The following is a 22,402-nucleotide window of genomic DNA, read 5'->3' on the forward strand; positions in this document are numbered from 1 at the left end:
AAGAGAAAGATTTTTAAATTAACATTATTGTTTGGTAAAATTCCAGATGAAGACAGTTTGCATGTGGGTTATTCTGGAGGATGAAAATACAGTTGGTGGGGTATGAACCAGTAGAGTGGTTTAATGCAGAACCATTAATATGTCCCCCAACATTCACCCAGTCTTCCCCCCTACTCTCAAACATCACATTATTGGGTCCTTTTTCTGGGAGCCCAGTAAGATGCAATCCCTCTGTGCAATAGAGCAAATAAAAAAAGGCGGCACAGGTACTTCACTGTGACTTCCACAGGGCCCTGAAATTTGCCCTGCTCAGCTGATTTCAGGAAACAGCAATGATCTCTCACCTCTTTCCTATTTCTCCCCCGCAGCTCCTCAAGGACCTCCCCCATTGTTAATCTTTCTCCAGTTTCCTGAGCCATTATTCAGTTATTCCTTATCAAAACATTTAACAAAACTTCCAACTCTTTCAAGCAAAACATATCAAGCTGGGATAGCTCAGTCAGTAGAGAATGAGACTCTTAATCTCAGAGTTGTGGGTTCAGGTTCCATGCATTGCATGGGGTTGGAGTAGATGGTCCTTGTAGTCTATTCCAACTCTACACTTCTATTATTGTATGAAATCATTTTATATAAACATACACAAGTTCTGTTTCCTTGAGACAGAAATTGGATTCTGACTAGAACTAGGTTTGCTGAACAAAAAATGCTCTCTGTACATGACCATCCACATCAGATGGCATTTGAAACTGGATATAATTTAAAATAAATTCTAAACTCATCTTAATAGATTAATTGAACAGTAAGTTAAGTAAATGAGCATGGACTTGTATATGGGAAAACACAGTATTTCTAATTTAGAAATTATATTGTCTTTGCTATTAGATGGTGCACACACGTGTCACAACAGGCATCTTAAGTGTGGGATTGCCTCTTAAAATGATGCTTACCACCTCCAGTTTTTATAAGCGCATATTAAAAACAGGTATTTTTAGAAAAATAATAGGATGCCTGATTAATCACTACACCTCTTCAGTTGATTAAATGTTTCTAAATGGATTAATACAATCAATTAGTTACACCCCTACTTTAGATTTCCTACTGTAGCAGAGGAAAAGGCAGCCCATGCGTTTCTTGCTCCTTCCTTCCCCAGCCCTGTCATCCACCACCCTCTCCCCTGCTTGCTGTGTGAAAACCGGTAAATTTCTACTAGTAGGGAGGGAATGGACAGGAAAGCTGGGAAAGGAATAGGCAGGAGAAGCTGTGGCTGCCTCATCTCCCCACCACTGCCAACTTAGGGATTCGAAAGCATGCCAGTGCAAGTAGATAAATAGGTACCACTGTGGCGGGAAGGTAAATGGCGTTTCCATGTGCTCAGGCACTTGTCAAGGTCCTCTGTGCACCAGCAGCAGTCTAGTCATGCTGGCCACATGACCCAGAAAGCTGTCTGTGGACAAATGCAGGCTCTCTCAGCCCGAAAGTGAGATGAGCGCCACAACCCCATAGTTGCCCTTGACTGGACTCAGCTGTTTAGGGGTCCTTTACCTTTACCTTTTACATATGGAGATTCAAAGGTATAGGAATATTCTAGGGCTTTGAAACTGCAGTGCGTGAGAAGCTAATGCAGCTAAACTGCTTATTATTCTTTATAATCATGTACTTTATTCTAATTTCTTTTTGAAGGGGAAAGAATCAGGAGGCAAAATAAATTAATGTTGTGCAAAGCTGTACGCAGTCCAGCAAACTTCATACATTCCCCCTATTTTCCATTAGAACTGCCAGTTCCCAGTTCCATGCTAAGTAGGATTGTTTCTTTTATTTTCTTACCCTATACTGTATAATTTATTTTACCCGCTATCACCAACTTGGTCAAGGTTTAAATCTAAAAATAAACAACCATCTTCTGTTCAAGCAATGAAATTGCATAATAAGGATTCCAACTCTGATTCATGTCTTTTTGGGCTGTATTTTTATGCACCCTGTACATATGGCAACAAAGGGAAGGGAATTGTGTGCACCCTTTTGCTTAAAATTATTTTAACAGTTTGCTCCATTGATTTTTTTTAAATGTATTTTTTATTAAAGATTTCTTGGTTTACTATAGTATGTACAATGTCCTCCCCTTGTTAACAGAGTAAAAGAAACAACAGCAGTGGATCCTTCTGGTCCAACATTTTGGAAAATTAACAAGCAGAGTCACCTCCTCCCAAATACTACTGTCACAAGAAAAAAGGTGATCTAATGAGAAACATGTGCATATCAAGTTACGCAGCTTAAAAAGGCTGTGACATAAAGACTCTGATCCAAAGAGGCCCATAATGTAGAGGATTAGCAGAAAATGGAAAATGCTGGGGTATCATTTAGCAGCAGTAATTCTGCACCGCAGAGGATGTTGGACTTCTGCTCCCATTAGCCCCAGCCAGCATGGCCAATGGTAAGGGATAATGGGAGTTGTACTCTAGCAACATCCCTAATCTACTTGTGACAGATCTGTCCTGTAGACATGCAACATTTCAAATGATCATCTTTAATTATCCTTGTTACTTCCGCTGCTCCCGGCTGGGACAAATGGATTCATGCTAGCTGGAGGCAGTAAGGAGAGTGAGTATGGGAAGTAGTTGAAAAAGAAGCCTGAAAAACATTGCCAAGGCAAAAACCTCCTTAACTTTCAGATTTGGCAGAGAAAGGATTTGTAGACTGCCTATAGAAAGGAGATTGCAAGGATAAGGAGAGCTTCCAGTATAATACCATCTCCTTCTAGTGTGAATTCCTCCTGGTTGTTGAGGGTGCATGTGTGGTTCCAGAAGGAATTAACTCATGCCATCTTCTTACCATACTGATCACCACTGATATGCAGCCATACTTCGGCAAAATGCAAGATATAAGTATTCCTAGTGGTGGTTCTTAGCAAATTCAAGTTTATCTGATTTTTAAAGGGTGTGTCAGTGAAGAACGCAATATCTGACTACAGTGGTACCTTGGGTTAAGAACTTAATTCTTTCCAGAGGTCCATTCTTAATCTGAAACTGTTCTTAATCTGAGGTACCACTTTAGCTAATGGGGCCTCCCACTGCCGTTGCGCTGCAGCCACATGATTTCTGTTCTCATCCTGAAACAAAGTTCTTAACCCGAGGTACTATTTCTGGGTTAGCGGTGTCTGTAACCTGAAGTGTCTGTAACTCGAGGTACCACTATAATGAGAAAACTGTGAAGAACAAAGGAAGAAGAACTTGCAGATATGTTAAGAGACCTAGGAGGCCTTCGTTAGATTTTTTTAAAAATAACATTGTTATGGGAAAGTAACAATAGTCTAATTTATACTCACAGTTCCAAGACCATGACAATGTTTGCTTTCTCTTCGAAGGCATCTACACACTGAACGAGTTTTGGATGGTGCAAACAGTTCATAATGCTGATTTCTTGCCTTATGTTTTCTTTATCCTTAGCTGAATATGCTTTAAAAAACTTTCCTGCCCAAACTTTTCCAGTTTTCTTCTCAACAAGTCTGAAGACTTGTCCAAATTTCCCCCTGCAAAATACAGAGGAATTTCAATGTCTGAGGGTCAGCACACAACACAGGCTGAAAACATTAGAACATGCTTTTTTGATGTCCTGGAATGATTAATGTGACCTTGAACTCAGAAGATAGGACTTGCTGTGTTTTAGACCAAATGCCCTGAGTCACACACAAACACATATTTTAGGGTGTATGGTGCAATACAGAGGAACATAGGAAGCTGCCTTATACAAAGAAGTGGTGGCTGGTCCATTAGGACAAATGGTGCACTGCCCCACTAAACTCAGTCTGCCCTCAACCAGCCTCCAGGTGCCTGCCTGCTTTTTTTACAACCAATCAAGGGAGTGGCACTGCTTGTTACTGCTACCTTGTAAAACTTAGTGGGGAGAATGTTGAGACAAAAGTAGAAATAGTTGGCTCTACCTTTCTTTGGCTCTGGCTCCATGTTTGGGCTCCCTGCCTTCTGTCCCACTAGCCCCAATGGACATGAGTCACCACTGAGACTCCGTACCAGTAACTCTGCAGCTCTGTCTTATCTGCTCTTGCAGCAGCTCACTAAGGTCTCAGGAAAGATCTTTCCAATCACCTGCTCCCTGCTCATTCTAAATGAAACACTAGGGACTGAATCTGGGACATTCAGCAAGCAAAGCATGTGGTCTCCCAGTGAGCAATGGTCCCTCCCCATATTACCAAAACTAATTCTAATTCATATGTTGGTTTGATTCTGTGGGAAATCTATTTTATTTATTTACTTGCATTGGGCTATGTCTGGAGAAAGCATTAGAACATATGTGGGGAACCTCTGGCCCTCCATAAACCCCCCATATGTTGCTGGACTATAACTCCCATCACCCCCTGGCTATTGGTAATGTTTGCTGCAACTGAAGGGAACTGTAGTTCAGAAACATATGGCAGGCCAAAGGTTTCCTGCACCTAGTTTATAAGATGCCAAATGAGATACACCTGGGATCTCATTACTTTTAGAGACTACCTTCGCTTGTATCGACCTACCCATGCTCTTAGAAAGTCAACTGAGGTCCTGCTCCATATCAAGTTAAGAGGATTGATATACTGGACAAAACCTTCACAAGTATTGTACCCCAGCTCTGAAGCTCCTTCATTTGGCGCACCAACTATGGCTGTTCTGTTTCAGATGTGTATAGGGAAGTGGGCTAGTTTTGTCTTACAGTGTTTTATTTTAATGGCTTAGATCCAAAGTTGCACTTCTGCAAATGGAAGGGCCTTGGAAGGAGGCAATTTTCAGTGATTTACAACTGGCCTTCACTGAGAAGTATCATCATAGCTCATATATTTTGGGGATTATAATCACTAGCAGCAAGGAATCTCTCCTAAAGGCAAGGCAAAAGGCTGAATCTCATAATCTCTAGTAGTTATAACGAAACCATAAAAATTGCACAGTGCTGTTCAGTCAAACACAAATTAAATTGGTTTTATATATTTGTAAGCCTTGAGTACTCTCTTCAACACAGGCAATTTTGAAACCATCTAGGAACTGTAAAAGAAAGGAAGAAACTCATTCACAAGGTTAGACTATACCTCGGGTTAAGAACTTAATTCGTTCTGGAGATCTGTTCTTAACCGGAAACTGTTCTGAACCTGAGGTACCACTTTAGTTAATGGGGCCTCCTGCCGCCGCCGCGCGATTTCTGTTCTCATCCTGAAGCCAAGTTCTTAACCTGAGGTACTATTTCTGGATTAGCAGAGTCTGTAACCTGAAGCATCTGTAACCTGAAGTAACCTGAGGTACCACTGTAGAAGGAACCACCAGTGGTGGAGCCAGAAAAAAAAAAAAACCTGGAGTGGGGTGGGGTTTAGAATAGCCAAATGGTATTTCTGGGGTGGGGGGTCATGGACAAGTGTGGTACATTTCTCAGAAAGAAATCATGGTATGTTTCACATTAAAACTCCCATCCTAAACGTATTTTCTCTGAAGTGCAGCCACATTGATTTTGATGGAAGTTAACTGTCAAGAAAACATGCTTAGAAGAAAATGCATATTGCTACACTTACGATCCCAGTCTTTCTTCAACATTGTAGGAGTCTGAAACTTTTTGTTCTGTATTGATAGCCACTGTGCGATAGTCAAATTCTGTTTCCTTCTCTTCTAGAAGTTGGCAGGGGAAAAACACATCTGATTACAAGGAGGCCCATGCACTGCAAACATAGTATGGTGAAAGAGCAATTTCTTACCATCATCAGATCCTTCAGCTTCTTCTTCTTCCTCTTTGGGACCTATAACCAAATATAAATGTATATGTCTATAAAGAATGCCTTCTCATACCATCTTTATTCCCCCCCCTTTAAGGATTAAAAGTTGAATTCTGTATGTGAGTTCCTCGTCTCTTGACAAGGCTACAGGGATGACATCAGCAACTGGCATGCATGGGCAACTGCCAAGGCCCATTGTTGAATCATGTCCTGCTCCTTTAGTTTATTTAAATTTATTATACTGTGTTTCCTTTCATGTATATGTGCCACTGCAAAATACAGAATTAGGGAGGCTTAAATGGACATTCTTCCTCCAGTGAAAGAGAGGAGCCATGATAGCATAGGGAAATGGGTACTGCCACCCAGCTGCCACTTTCCGGATTTTCTGCTCCATTCTCTCTTTGAGGGAAAATCTCTACTTATATTGAGTGCATACTGTATAAGAGAGGAGAATTCTGATGATCAGTGTGATGTCCCTCCATTGAAATCCTCAATGAACAGAAGCTGGATAAATCCTATGTGCTTAGGAGCTGACGTTAATAATATAATACAGCTCTCAATGATTGCAATGTTATTTTATTCTATTATTTTACTCTAGAATAATATTATGAACTTTTTGTGGTTATGCCGAAGTAAATTAAACCTACAAAGTACTATATATAGAACATACTTAAAAACAGGAAGAGGGAATTGGAACACATAATCCATTCTTCATGAACTGAATGCAAGAAAACTGGGGGAAGGGCCGTCACCTAACTCTCAACTATCTCTCTTTTAAAAACTGAAGCTGAACCTTCCAATGCCATACATGGCTCTTAGGAAAAACCCTATACATTAGTAGCAAGAAATTCACAAGACCCCCTTTAATTCCACACTTGGAACATGTGGATGTCTGGGATATGACTTGTGCTATATTTGGCCTCTCTTTTACAGAGGTTGTCTTTAGGAATGGAAAACATTAGGGCAAAATAATACATATAGTAACTTTCTCGCCTTCAGGGCCTTTCTGTATGAGGAAAGGACTTCCCCTCCCCACAATTTGGCGTCTGTAGCAGCAGCATGTTTCTTCCTCACTAATGGAGGCGTGTGAAGGAGGGGTGCAGTGAAAGAGAGACTTGTGGTTCATTTCCCCTCCTTTTTTAACTAGTCCAGCAATCTGTGCTCAGGAAGGCAAGAGCAAGAACCTCCAGAAAAGGAGGGGTGAATAGGAAGGCCCGTTAAAATGGCTTGTAGGACAGTTGAAGGAAGAGGTAGCCCTACTAGTGTTAATCTGTTATTGTAAATGGCAGCATGAGTACTGAATAAAACAACTCATAGCATGCACACGATACCCTTTCTTTCCCTCAAATAATTCTGGTCACTGTAGTTAACCCCTCATAGAGTTACATTTCCCAGAAACCCTTGCCAAACCAAAGAGTCCAGAATTCCTTGAGGGAAAGAATGTGCTTCAAATTTATTTTGAGGGTATAGTGTGCACACAGCCTCTAGATTGGTAGCCATGTTAGCCTGTTGCAGTTGATTCTTTGCTGTGATTTCGGACACCTTAAAAGCTATCGTTTTATTGTACCACCAGAGACAATGATGAAATGGCCTAGGAAAGCTTGTGCCACAATGATTTTTAATGTGTGACCAGTCAGCCTTAGAGCCCCATCTGCAACAGGAGATAATAATTCTGACTCACCTTTACATGATGGTTCTAAGGATAAAAGGGCACCAGAATTACAGAACGGCCTCACAAGAGAAACATGCCTGGCTCAGTCACTATGCCCTCACTCCAAGCTACATGTGGAGCTTGTGGCTGAGCTAGGATCTGAACCAGGAATTTCCAGGTCACAGTTCATGGTTCACCTGCCCTTCTGTACTACACCACTACAGCAACAATATAATGTCAAAACTGGGATTCAATTAGAATACATAACTCCAAGACAGAGTGGAATTCAATGTTGTGTGAAACATTGCTGCTTGCCATATAGAACTATCTCCCTTTTCCTCCCCCTGCCCCACCCTGTGTGCTGTTCTGAGGGTTTTCCTGACCCTCCCAAGCAGATTTGGAGAGGACATGTGGGGGAGGAGGGAGGGGAAGTCCTGTTATACTAAAAGGACTCGTTGCACTGGCTTCCACTACCACAAGAACTGGTAAATCTGGCCTGCAAGCTTTTCTCCTATTTTTGGTAAACAGTCTTTCCAAAACGCCGAAGCTGATTATGAAATATTCTCATACATATGCATGCACACTCACTTTTTCAATTCTTTGAATCCTACGTTTTATAAAGCCACCCAGATCTTCTAACCAACTGGACCATGGGGAGATGCAAGAGCATAAATACTCAGTTTTCTTGTGTGTACTATCCAGTCTGGCACCCAGTCCCCAGATTAAGAAGAAAAAGGTGATCTACACATAAAAGCTGCCAAAGTAAAAACCAAAAGGTATATACTACCATAATTACCATGAATTTCAAGTGACAACAAACTTACCTTCTTGCTTGTCTCCCACTTTTACTAGCTCAGATTCATGACTTGGCTCACTTATCCCATACACGTTAGCAGCTCGCACCCTGAATTTGTACTCCCTGTCAGCCAGCAGGTCCTGGACGTTGTATGAAGTGCTGCGGCATGTGGTGAGATCAGTCCATTTCTTGTCCGCTGTATTCCAGATTTCCACAGTGTAGGATTGCACTGCGCTTCCACCATCGTATGAAGAACCGTACCATGAGAGGGTGAGGGAAGAACTCCTTATGTCTGAAGCACAAGGCGTTCCTGCTGGAGGATCAGGTTTATCTACAGATAAGGGGGGACACACATAAAAATGTGTTATATGCCGACAAAGACATTCTCCCATTTCTCTCTCTTACAGACAGGCACTGGCTCTGCAAGTGGACTCTGAGAACTCCCGCTGATTACCCTGATTCATATGCTCTATGTGAGAGATGGGAAAGCTGTGGCCCTCCAAATGTTGTTGAACTCTGATTCCCACAAGCCTCAGTCAACATGAGAGGCATGCTGCCCTGCCAACAATCTGGAGGACCACCGCTTCCCCACCCCTGCTTTGTACACATCTTGCAACCATCATATAGTGCAACAAACACCAGGGTATGGTATGGGTTAAGAATTTATAGCTGGACCTGAAAATTACAGCCTTGTTAGCCTAATCCTTCACCCATCACTAATTTGAACCATGGATCCAACAGCACTATTTGCTACCTGGCACTTCTCGTTGGTCATCCTGGTTTTAGAAGGCAGCAAGAGCCAGTAGCAGAAAGTGTTTTGTCTTCCTGGGTACAGAACTCTTACTGCTATATGGCTAGCATGCTACATTAATATATATGCTGCATACAGAGTTCATGCCGCACTATGTTGCTTTAAGTCTGGCTTTTCTAGCCTAGCCAGTGCCAACTTCTGTGCGTAAAGGTACAGAGCTAAACAGAGTTGTTGTTCCCATACAAAGGTCTCACCCCAAGAGCAGGAGCCAACATTGTACAACAGAGCTGAAATAATGCCAGTATTATGTTTTTAGGAGCCCAGGTACTCAGACACCTAAGGTCCTGGAACAATAGTCTACTCTTCGATGATTACTGTAATTCACAACTCACCTACACTGGAACACATTTAATAAGTTTAATGGGAATACTTTGGAATAATTCACTTAACAGATTGTCTTGTTTCTCCTGAGGTACAAAAAGGTATATTTGGCTTTTCTCTAAACTGACTTTGCCAACCTGGTGCCCTTCAACTTCATACATCTCCTATCAGCCCCAATCAGCACATCTTGAGGGCACCGAGTTGGTGAATTCAAAACTAATTCTAACATTGCATATGGATGCTATATGCCTCAGAAGAATCTTTTCTCAGAACTGATCTTAAAAAATAAGGGTCAGAATCCACTGCTTGCCACACAGTCCATTGAGTTCAATGAAACAAACCATTTATGACTGAACCAAAGGGACAACAATAATTATAAAGTTGGAAGACAAAGTAAAAACAGTGAGGAAAGGTAAAAGGAGAGAATATAGACAGTAACTCTGAAGGGGGATAAAAACTGAAGTAGTAGACAGATGCACACTGGAAAGTAATGAGGCAAACACAGGAAAAATAATTTAAGATCAGGACATATCCATTAGTAAAGTATGTGAGCAGTAAAGATCACCCAGAGATGGAAGGGCAACCTATCATGATGCCAAACTTCCTTTTTGGAAAAACAACAACTAAGAGTTTTTTCCAAAAACAGAAAAAGATGTTTGCATATTTGTGGGAAAGCCTCTATTTCACTAGTGCTGAACACAACAATCCTAAACATATTTACTAAGTAATGGCTCAGTTGCACAGTCTCTTGAGCCAATAGCAGCAGTTATTCTTTTTAATTGGACTTGTAACTGCATTGTTATGTGTTGAAATGGCTGTGTAGAAGCTAGCTGCTGCTGGCTGCGTGCTATAAACACATCAGTTTTTTGTACATCACCACAACATTACAGCTTTACTAGCAAAGGTAATTCTGCTTAAAAGAAAAGAAAGAAAATGCAGCAGCTGCTCAGCTCAGTGGATAGCAGCAAGCAGGCCAAGCCAATATAGGATTATTAAAACATGTGGTAGAGGTTTATCAATGTCTACTAGTGATGGCAATGCCCAAGTTCAGAAGACGTATCTCACAAAGCAGAATTGAATAGAGGTGGACTCTCCTTCCTTGTGAGATTTTAAGCATAGGTTGGATGGCCACGGGGTTGGACTAGTTGACCCTTGGGATCCCTTCCAACTCTATAATTCTATGATTCTATGCTCTTATGTGTAGTGATCAGGTGGGATTGCTATGAGGAATTATTACAAATATAGAGTAAGCCATCTGTGTCAGCAGTGAAAGCATTGTGTTGACTGGGTTTACATTATTTGGATATGATTTTTGATCAATCCACACCTCTGCATCCCTGTTCCATTTCTTTTTCTTCACAAGTCACGTACCCCCAGAAATCTGTGTGCTTAATTAGTTTTGGTAGTTTAACTTTCTCCCCACGTAGGGTTTGTTGAAATGCTTAGAAGAAATCTGATTGGTTCTTACCAACACTCTGTAAAAAGTTCTTTTGTGAATAAAACAACCTGGGCTGAGGGGCTGGAGGGAGAGAGAGACTATTATACGCACCCTTCCCAGAGTCTTGCTGGTTCAAGCCTCTGTGTGTATTCTTATTAATCAGAGTTCAATCCTTCCTTTACTTTGAGAACACCTCATTATGTAACACCAGCTGTTGGGAGCAACAACAATGCAGGGCTATTGACTTTATAACCTTTATAAGCTTGTGGGTTTCGTAACCTGCTTGTGCCACTGTGGGAAGCAGAATGCTCGACTTGGTGGCCCATTTGTTTGATCCAGCACTCTGGCTATTGTGCTCTTATGACGTCAGTGGAACTGGCTCCCAATACAGCTGGTGCATATTGATGTCAAAACAGACAAGTTATGTTATTGTTAAGTAAAAGAAAGACAGAGGTTGGATCTAGACACATTTAAAAAAGCATTACAGGAAAACACATTCTTAAGCTCATAATGGAAAATCAAATTGATGAAAGCTCAAATAGCACCATCTGGTGTTGCATGTTTATAACACAGTTATAACAATATACCGTAATTGCCTGAATGTAGCTGAGTCCAGAGACTGAACATGTGCACTCAAAAGTGGTATTTGTTTATTTGATTTTGTAACAAGAAACTCTGTAAATATTATACAAAAACCTATTTTGGGGTAGGTTTTTGATTTAAGTAAATGTTGTTTATGTAGATATAATTTAATTTTAATAGTAACAACAATGGAAATTTTGTTTTGGATAAAATCTGATACATCTTTGATCTCATGGATAATTTCGTATTTGCTTAGAACCTTATGGTCCAACTTTTCATTTTCAACATGCAGAGTCCTTCAAAGTCTATTTCTCAGCATCTGAGGGGGGAGGGCAACATCAGTCTTACTGACTGTAGGCCAAAGTGTAGGCTTTCAGCAGAGACTTGTATGTGGGAACCTGGCTCCCTGCTGACAATCTAAAAAGCAGTTGAGAGAGGGCATTGTGCTTTTGACCAAAAATAATGTATGTCCCACTAACTATTCCTGCAATCACATTTCATAACAACTTCAAGTACAGGGACAAATCATTACATCTGGAAACACTGCAAGCAAATGGATGTATTATGGCCGCTATTATTGTGACTAATTTGTATTGCGGTTGAGTACTAACAGACTTGAAACAACCAGCGGATCTCTGCCTTCTGCTGAAAGAGAACGGATGTTTACTTATTCTTCGGTATGAACTGATTAGATATGTAGGACTAAGATCCAAAATCAACTTTTGAATTTAAAGCTATATTTAAGTAGTATTGTACCGTCCTATTAATATGCACCACATTGTTACCTCTCTTTAATATAGAGCACAAAGCCTCAGCACCAAGTAAAATTATCCAGCTGCAGATGATAAAATGTTTTAAAGATGTTTTTCTTTATAGAACTGTGAGGCAGGTCTGTGTGTGTGTGTGTGTGTGTGTGTGTGGAGTGTATACATGCACAGGCCTTTCACTGTAGTCTTGTATATCACATGGAACTTGGTGTTTAAAGCCCCAAACGACCTTGGTCCTGTATACCTGAAGGAGCGTCTCCACCCCCATCGTTCAGCCCGGACACCAAGGTCCAGCGCCGAGGGCCTTCTAGCAGTTCCCTTGCTGTGAGGAGTGAGGTTACAGAGAATCAGGCAGAGGGCCTTCTCGGTAGTGGAGCCTGCCCTGTGGAACGCCCTCCCAGCAGATGTCAAGGCAATAAGCAACTATCTTACTTTTAAAAGACATCTGAAGGTGGCCCTGTTTAGGGAAGTTTTTAATGTTTGATACTGTATTGTGTTTTTAATATTTGGTTGGAAGCCACCCAGAGTGGCTGGGGAAACCCAGCCAGATGGGCGGGGTATAAATAATAAATTATGATTATTATAAATTACTGTATTTTTTGCCCCATAGGGCGCACCGGCCCATAGGGCATACCTAGTTTTTTTTTGGGGGGGGAATAAAGAAAAAAAATTATTTCCCCCCCCCAGGCGCGGGGCTGGGGCGGGGGAAGCTCGAGCTTCCCTGACCCCAGCCCCCAGAACAGGCTGCTATCCGCAAGCCTAGGGAGCCCGGTGGGAAGTCGTGCCGGTCTGCCCAGGCTTGCGGATATCTGCCTGGAGCGCGGGCGCGCTGCTGAGCGCGCACCAGGCTTCAGGATGCAGGCAGCTCTCCGTAAGCCTTGGGACTTCCCGCCGGGCTCTCTAGGCTTGCGGATAGCAACCTGTTATGGGGGCTGGGGTCAGGCTTGTGGAGAGCTGCCCGAAGCCCGGGGCGCGCTCCGCTGCACTCCCCAGGTTTCGGGCTGCAGGCTGCTGTCCGCAAGCCTTGGGAGCCCGGTGGGAAGTCGCGCCGGTCTCCCCAGGCTTGCAGATAGCTTCCTGAAGCCTGGAGAGCGAGAGGGATTGGTGCACACCGACCCCTCTCGCTCTCCAGGCTTCAGCGAAAGCCTGCATTCGCCCCATAGGACGCACACCCATTTCCCCTTCATTTTTGGAGGAGGAAAAGTGCATCCTGTAGGGCGAAAAATATGGTATTATTGAGGTGTAAAAGACTAGGTGTGAACACTCTCTCTCTCTCTCTCTGATGTACCAGTTTCACATGTGCAGGGACCATTGGATCAGAGGGCACTTTCAAAGCATATATGTGCAAGTCTCATGAGTGCTGTACTGAATGCTTCCTTGCATGCTTACACTGGCTCGGATAAAATGAAATGCTTCTTACAGGGATCCTCAGGTACGGTTTGGGAGATAAGAGACATACAAGTTATTTAATAATACAGCTAGTGGGACTTCTTTCCTATATCTTCACTATTTAACTTAGAAGCTATTGCTTCTTTGGCTTACAGCTTCCCAAGTCCCAACTGCCATGATCACTGACTGGGTGTCTTCCACTCGGGGACTCTGTATCAGGAGGTAAGTTTTGCTTCAGAAAGGAAGCACCACGCTCAAGGTAGTCCTCTTTGGATACCTTGGCTACTTTAATTTGAGTTATCATATTACCATTCCACACTATTATTAGCTATTGTGATATTTGCCTGCCAGATGAAGAGCAGACATAAAGCAACAATTAATTCCTTTCCATGGGCTAGGCTGTTTAGCCACAGAAGGTATTTAATATACTGCTAAAGCCTGCTGGATGATGTCCATGCCGACATTGCTGGCAAAGACTGCACTTGAGATTCATCTGCGGGAGAAAAATGAAACCATAAAAGGCCATAACTGAACTCTATGTTACCGCTCTCAGGGCATGTGTGTGTGTGTGTGTGACTGTAAACTGCTCTGCTTTCATTAGAAAAAAAAGTATCATGCAGCTTATATTTCCAAGGGGGCAAATGGGCTGTAATTTAAAAGCATTATTCTGTATAGATGTTGATGAATTCTATCTTTAGCATAAACATGGGAAGGGGGAAAGGGCAACTCTCTTTTTTAAAAAAAAGCACTTAAGATCCATCTTTACATAGCTATCAAGTTCTTCAGTGCAAAGAACTTTCCCCTCATAAAACAACAGTTTCTCTCAATATACTGACTTCAATGAACTTCCACTTTTAATCCTCCATGAGAGCTTCTGTGTGTCATTTCAATACCCCACAATGATCGTGCTGCTTGTGTTGTTGCTTCTAAAACTTACAGGCTCTGCTTTTCCTCACAACCAGGAGTAGATTGTGCCCATAAGCTCTTCTGCACAACAATGAGCACTATAGACTTCATCTTTTTATATAGAAGCTTATATTTTCGGGATTGTATATGCTAATTGCCTTCTGGGTTCTGTATATGGCTGTGATGTGTATATCTGCCTTTATGAGGTAAAAATCAGAGCCTTTAACTAAACAAATGTCTTTACAATACCAGACCTAGTGCTAGCAATCATTAATTATCAAGATTTCAATTTATATTACTCAATTATAAGTGACCTTTAGAAATTATTGAAGGAAGAATATATTTGTTCTCATTTTCACCATTGAGAATAGGGGATAAATTTTGTTCAGTTCACATTTTAATACAAACCTGCCCAATTCACATTTCATCAAACGCGCAAACTGAAACACAGTTATCTCACAATATTTACACTTCTCTCAATTCTGTGATGCAGTTCTCCAACCCAAAAAAGGACACAAACTAGGGCATAAACTGATTCCAAAAATATGGAAAATAATCATTCATTGTTTTCCTCCATAATTAATTGCATTGATTCAAGTTGAGAAGCCCAGGTCACTTATCAACATTAACTACAAAAATAACAATCCAGTTTACTTACCTACAATGGTGAGGTTAACCTGGGCTTGTCTGCTGCCCAGTTTGTTTTCTACTACTAAAGTATAACATCCACAATGTTCCTGCTTAGTGGAGGAGATAGTTAGCTTACTGCTGTTCTCAGCATTCTCAATTTTGATGTGTTCACTCTCTTGGATCTGCCAAATTAAAGAGATAGGTTAAGGCAGGTATTTTGAAAATATAATTTAAAGTCGATTTAAGGAATTGCCAAACACTAAAGAAGTGGGGCACGTATGTTTGGCAGAACTCATCAATCTGTCATATCCCTTGATATCACACTTCTGTTTGCTCTCTTAGATCCCCTTCTAGTTGCTTAGATCACCAGTCAAGCAGTTTCTATAATACTGTATGTTTTAAGTAATAAAACTGTGCAAAATTATTTACTGTGTAAAATAGTTATTTCAGTCATCAAACTGGGTACATTCAAAACATTGTACCCATTTTACAGAAATGAATTATAACTAACAAACAGCACGACTGGCCATGAATTTCTTCAAATCTCTAAAGGGCTATCACATGGAAGACAGAGCAAGCTTGGTTTCTTCTGCTCTGGAGGCTAAGACCTGAACCAATGGATTCAAGTTACAAGAACAGAGAGTCCAACTAAACACCAGGAAGAACTTTCTGACAGTAAGAGCTGTTCTACAATGGAATGAGCTCCCTTGGAAGGTGGGGAACTCTCTTTCATTGGAGGTTTTTAAAGAGAGATTGTATAGCTGTCTGTTATGGATGTTTTAGTTGAGATCCCTGCATAGCAGGGGGTTGGACTAGATGACCCTCAGGATCCCTTCCAACTCTACAATTCCATGAAGAATTATGGTCAAAAATGTCAACAATACTTAGAACTTGATTTTCATGAAGTTTAGTCAATAAGGGCAAGCAAGAGGTTAGATACTTAATTATTTTTTTTTAAGCAGCACAGTCTGTTCTAAATATGAGAATAGATAATAGCGTCAGTGTCCTCCCCTCCACTTCCTGTTAGATAAGAGTTGCTCCAGCTCATCCAGAGTTTCATTAAAAATGAAGGCTATTTAGTTTGGCATGTCCTGCTGTACATTTTGAGACAACAAAAAAATCATGAAGGTCTTAGTAACAAAGTCTATTCTGGCAAAAGACTGCAAAAGCTAGCTTCCTGTAGCTGATCCTGTAGGAGTAGTAATAAATTCACAAGATCTCAGGAGGATTTCAGTTCTCAACAGGCTTTATTTTGTCTTTATCACATTTTTTTAACTAGTGTTCAGCAAACCTTAATGTGAAGCTCAGACTCCTTTAGTTCTGTGCAACGGAAGAAATGTAAACATGTGAATCACACACCATTCTTGAAATTGTTATCAAGAAATTGTACAATCTAGATAATAATTTTTTATGTAATGAACTTGTCACCAATGGATTCCCTTGGTCCATGTGATTGTAGTATGGACACAGTCATCTATGGAATTTAGCTACATCTGGTATGATCAGCAAAACTTAGAAAATCTTGAAAAGGTATTGAGTAAGCCAGGAATTCAAGGTGGTGATCATTCCACTTAACAGAACAGATTATTGGGGTATCAAGCCTAACAGAAGCATTATGGTTACATAGACTATACCAGAAATGATAGATTGGTACAACTGTCTGCCACTGGAGTCCAAGGTCTCAACATGAAATATCCCCAAGCAGCAGGCATCTTGGTTTATTGCTGCCCAAGAATTGGCACTAGGATGGCCACTTATGCATTACCAAAAGGAGAGGCAATGCTTCAACAAAAATTAAGACAAAAGATGGCGGAGATGTTCATATTTGCATATGTGTATGTATGCAAATTCAGAAATACCTTTGTCAGGAGCTGCTGGCAAAGCAGCTTCCTGATCATACTGTCAGCTCAGTGGTCAGCTGTGGACATGAGCCAGCTGTGGACATGAGCCAAAATGGCCAAAAGAGACTCAGCAAAAACCTCTGTTCCTGAATAATCTGTTGTCCACATGCTGTTATAAGCAATTTCGAGGTTCCTTCTCTTACTTCTTATCACTGTTTTTTTTTTAACCTTTAAATTGACATTGGACCAGACAGCTATTCAAATAGAGGACTGCTCTCTGTAAAGTAGGACAAGCGGCCATGCTCTTTTATAGAAGGGACTTAGAGCTACTTCTCGATTGTGAATATTTATATCCTGCCTTTCTAGTTGATAACTGAACAACTGAAGGTGGCTAAGAAACAAAAATTTAAAACGGTATTCATAAAACAGATTTTAAAAGCTAACAAATTAGAAGCAAGTTACAGATAGGTAGCCGTGTTGGTCTGCCATAGTCAAAATAAAGAAATTCCTTCCAGTAGCACCTTAAAGACAAACTAAGTTAGTTCTTGGTATGAGCTTTCGTGTGCATGCACACTTCTTCAGATACACACTGTGTATCTGAAGAAGTGTGCATGCACACGAAAGCTCATACCAAGAACTAAATGAGAAGCAAGTAAATCATCATCATAAAATGTCCCTGCCAGAAAGAACACACAGCTGCAGCTGTCCGTTGCCCTGGGACTGCAGAAACAAGCAAAAAGGACACTCTGGCTCCATCCATCAGCCAAAGGGAACAAAAGCCACCAACCACTGTCCAAGCAGAAACACCAGCCTGGCTCAAACTTGATACAGCTTGCCACATCATTCTGGCCTTGATGGACTGATCTCTCTCTTCTACCTTTTCTTCCATTCCCCTTCCCTTGTGTGCTTTGTTTAGTTTGTTAAGACTGAAGGCAGAGTCTCTCTCTTTCTCTTTACTTTTGAGCTTCTTAGGGAGACAATACTTGGCTGTAAAATGGGATAAAAATAAAGGAAAGAGACCCACAAAAGCTGTCCAGAAACCATTTGTATTATTCCTACCTCTAACTAAACTCAGTTTGGGTGTGATCTCCACAAAGTAAAAGAAAAGAAAAGAAAAGAAAAGAAAAGAAAAGAAAAGAAAAGAAAAGAAAAGAAAAGAAAAGAAAAAGTATACAACCTTTTCCCATAGAACACAAGTTATGCAGTGGTACGAAAGCGTAGCTAATATCCAAGCACTTACCCTTCCGCTCAAATGGCACAAGCATGTGGGGCAACTGGATTAACACTGATCTAAAAATAATAATGTATAACCCCTCCATGGCAATTACAAGGGATTTTTCTAGATTCCAAAATGGTACTAAGGAATGGGGCAGAAGAAGGAAATGAAGATGCATTTGTTGAAAATAATGGAATTCGTAAGAAAAACACAGACCAGTGAAACTACAAAAACGTAAGAGTGAGAGAGGTTAATGACAAGAAAACCTCCGAGTGTAGCAGACATCTCTCTCTGATCCTAAAAGTGAAATAATAACGAGTCTAATCATATCCCTGGCTTTTCAGTCAGCACCCTGAGGCAAAGCAACAGTTATCCATAAGCCAAGATCTGAATACTATATTTGGCTGCCTCCACACAAGCTGAGATGGGACAAAAAAGCATATCTGGGGGATCTCTCAAGAGCAGTGTAGGGAGGAGAAGATCAGTAGGATTTATTTATTTGCATAAGATAACACACTATTACTGCTATGTTTGCCTCATGGAGGCAAACGCCATCTACAAGCAATTACTTTGCTAAATGCATCACTTGTAATTTCATGAATGCTTATGAAATATTAAATAGCATGCATAGTGTGTGATCAGGACTGTATTGTGCTGGGAGAGGGAATTTAATCACCCCACTCTCCTTGGTAGCTGTAGTCCCAACAAAATCAGACACACAAAACCTGCTCGCTCTTCCAGGAAAGAAGTTCCCATTGTAGTAACTTTCTTCCTGAACTAATAGCAGCATGGGAGGAGAATGCTTTTGCTGGGACTGAAACTACAGGATAGCGGAGGTTCAATCTCCTCTCCTAGCAAACGATGGCCCTAATCTTCATGTGGAGGGGGGCAAGGAGGGGGAGCTACCTACCACTGACCATTTAAAAAAGAATCACTACCTTAAGTGATGCATTTAGCACTGTGTGTAGCTTAGCCCTTACTTTCAAGGAAACAGCAAGTCATTATTGAACTACACCTTTGCCATGGTGTCTGTTTTACCACCACATTTAGTTAGGACTTTTCAGTAATATTCAGCATGGACAAATGTGCCACAGAGTTATCATTACTAGGATATTTCATAGGATAAAAAGCTTCTTGCTCCAGCTGATGTAGATGCAAGTTCCTGTGTAGGAAAATAGCTGACATTTGGCTGCATGTGCAACATATGATTCTGGGTGAACATGAATACTCCATATATGCAAACATTATTTTCAGATACCACCTTCTATCATGCAACCTATGAACAAAAGAACAGCAACAAAGATAGTGTTACCTGCTTCCGAAATTTCATCCAGGTACAGGTTAAGGGCAGAGTTCCTGCGACTTTGCACAACAGCTCCACCGATTCACCAGCCCGAACTTTTTGGTCTTCTGGGAACTGAACAATCTGGGGGGGAAGAGCTGGCAAAAAGGGAGGATTTATTTAGAGATCTCACTGGAGCAAGTTTTTGGCTCTGAGTTTAGGAAGCTAACAACTAAGGCATTAAAAGTGTGCCTACATCTATGTGGCTCTGCTTCCCTCCATTTTTCACTGATGCAGGGCTGCTTCTTGGGCTGACGGACAGACTTTTCAAAGTTATCATGTCAATGCATCCAGATGGGTAAGTTAACCTATTCCCATTTATCTAACCAATTTTTCAAAGCTTCACCTGTGAAAAGAGCCCAGTCTCCTGCCTGAGTGAAGCCAGGGATGGGAGGTTAAAAGTAAAGCACACCAACAGCTCTACCAGGATTACAGGATAACAAGGCAGCAATTTCAGCTCAGTCTTGGAGATGCCCTTTAGAGGTCTCTAGAGACAAGACTGAGCTGACAAATGAGGAAGAGCTGCAGCTCAGTGGTAGAGCAACTGGATCAGTGCTTGCCATCTCCATGTTAGGACTGGAGAACCTTTCCTGAAACCCTGGCAAGCCTTTCAGTGTAGGTAGCACTGAGCTAGACAGACTAATGATATGACTTACCTTTTGCCCTGCTCTTTCCAGGCACAGGTCCACACTTTAAAGCTCTGTGTCCAAGTGCTCTTCTTTTTTTCCCTTTCCCCATGAAAACATGCTCTTTAAAGCTGAAGTGCAACAACCAGAAATTAAGAGTTTTCCACGGATTCAGCTTTAAAAGAGTTGATTTTAATGGGGAAAGCTCTGGAGCAAAAAAGAAAGGGAAAATAAAAGAGAGCACTTGGACACATAGCTTTAAAGCATTAGAGTGTGCCTGGAAAGCATGGAAGAAAGGAAAGTGTAGATAACTCCTGCGTATAAAGGTAGCTTCCTATGGTAAAAACAAACAAACAAGGGTTCCATGGAGGGCACTCTTGCCTAAAGTGTCCGTCATGAAGGGGGTTGGACTTCCTCCCTTGGTTTTGGTCTATGCAGTCACTCAAATCTCCCTCTACAGATGATGCAAACTAAAAAGGATGTGCATGATTTTCCCCCCAGACCTATAGGGTGGAAGATCTCAGATAATTTCTGAGTTAATCTGAGGGAGCTATGGGACAGCTCACCCACCTCTAGTCCCACATTGAATGCAGCTAACCAGGAATTTTTTGTGGGCCACCAGAAGTCCATTAAACCTCTTGCTTTTTTTTAGCTGCCTGGCACTGCAAAAACACTCATCAAGCACGAATCATTAGCCCTAATTTATAGTTGATGAACAGCATTTGACTTGATGGGTTATGAATTCTCCAGGTCTGGTTCAGTGTGAGTAAGGGCATGTATGGGGCAGAAATCTATCCATCAGCACAGGGGAAACATCTGATTCGGGATAAGAATTTGGTTAGTCTTTGAACTAAAGTCACTTTATTCAATTATAATTGGTTTTTACTTTTAACTCGGGGAGGTCTAATGAGAGGGAGTTTAAGACTTCCTGTCTGACAGAACTGCACAGTCTCTTGAAAATGCTGTGTGTTTAAGCCTTAAAACACCATATTGTATTACACTGATACAAACACACACCTGACAGACCTGCAAAAGAAGACAGGTAACTGAGAATCGTTGTCCTGAACTGTCAAGCTATCAAACTCAAATGGGTACAACTAACAAGGTTGTTTAAAGTGTGTTGCATGGTAATTTTTCTGCATTTGTTTACTGTTCTCTTGTCTGTATTAATAGCAATATTCCAATACCTGCTTTGGGTGAAGTCTTGGGAGCTGGTTTTTTCTTCACTGTTGCCTCACCTAATTAAACAAAGAGAGGGGTTTGTAGATGAACTTTGTGATGAGTACAACAAAATATGTGAATTCACTGTACAAGTAGAAGCTGCCTGTTTGCAAAAGGGAACTGTGTAAACATGGCACTGTAACAAGTGTCAGGATCTCCCAACATCGTTTTACTTTTGTAAAAAAGTCACTGGGAATTCCTTTGCTGGATTAGGATTATGAAATTCTAACTAGATCAACTCCCTGCTATTCCTACCGGCCAGAGGTAGAAACTTGTGCACTTAAAAAAAAAAAAGTACCAACATAGCTAATAGCAAATGGTGCAGAGGCAACTCTGGTTTCAGGTCCCATGGGGCATGAGGAGAAAGCATCCAATTACCCTCCCCCCCATGTCATGGCTCCAATCCAAAGCAGGGGCCCCCACTGTTGCTTTTACAAAAAATAAAATTATATTGGCAGCTCCATACACACAAAGTACCAATGTAATGAGTGCAGTTTTGCCCTGAGAGGAAATGGGTGCAGCCTCCCCAGAATGCATTTGTTTCCTGTCAAGAGTAGGACTGAGAGCAAAGGAGGACAAATACTCCTATAATGTGGCTATGTAACCAATCACCTGAACGTTTGTTTTTAAAGGGTGAGATTTTCAAAGCATTAAAAGGCTGATATTGAAGCAGAATAATTTTAGGCATGAGAAAATCACACCTACAGTGGGGAAAGGCTCCTTTTAAATGGGTTTGCAGGTATGGAACATTTTGCCAAGCCATTTCAATGGTGCAAATGCTAGTCCCATAAGTAGAGATGCTCAGAAGCGTCTGTGTTTGTGTCTGTCCCGATCTCCCTCTCGTTTCCCTTTTCAGGCATTTTACTAAAAATAGTAACACGAAACTCCCAACTGCTCCTTCCTTCCTTCCCAGTAAATCTCTCACTGCACTGTCTGAGCCACACAAAAATGATCAAGTGGAAAAATCTCATATAACTGCACTAAAGGCTGGAGACTATCTGGGCAAAACCTGTATCCATAAGTCTTCCTGTCATTATGAGTATCATTCAATGCAGTGTTAAGGCTAAGGTTCCATCAGTGCAAGGATTTCTTGCACAACACTGCTGTCCCCCACACTCTGCT

General features: G+C 41.3%; 1 protein-coding gene across 7 annotated transcripts in view; it reads right to left on the reverse strand.

Annotated features, from left to right (window-relative positions):
• MYLK (myosin light chain kinase) overlaps positions 1 to 22,402 on the reverse strand; it is a 181,778-nt gene that overhangs the window by 16,009 nt on the left and 143,367 nt on the right. For 6 of the 7 annotated variants that reach the window (XM_082235051.1, XM_082235052.1, XM_082235049.1 and 3 more), the window contains 7 exons: positions 21,247 to 21,297; positions 19,404 to 19,531; positions 15,063 to 15,216; positions 8,219 to 8,521; positions 5,726 to 5,767; positions 5,546 to 5,639; positions 3,323 to 3,526 (listed from right to left, as the gene is read on the reverse strand). In XM_082235051.1, the coding sequence (XP_082091177.1) occupies positions 3,323 to 3,526; positions 5,546 to 5,639; positions 5,726 to 5,767; positions 8,219 to 8,521; positions 15,063 to 15,216; positions 19,404 to 19,531; positions 21,247 to 21,297 (976 nt within the window). The remainder of the gene's footprint in view (positions 1 to 3,322; positions 3,527 to 5,545; positions 5,640 to 5,725; positions 5,768 to 8,218; positions 8,522 to 15,062; positions 15,217 to 19,403; positions 19,532 to 21,246; positions 21,298 to 22,402) is intronic. The other variant, XM_082235050.1, reaches the window with a different exon arrangement.

Source organism: Podarcis vaucheri (assembly GCF_965113315.1).
Source record: "Podarcis vaucheri genome assembly, chromosome: 1".
In the NCBI taxonomy this organism is placed as follows: Eukaryota; Metazoa; Chordata; class Lepidosauria; order Squamata; family Lacertidae; genus Podarcis; species Podarcis vaucheri.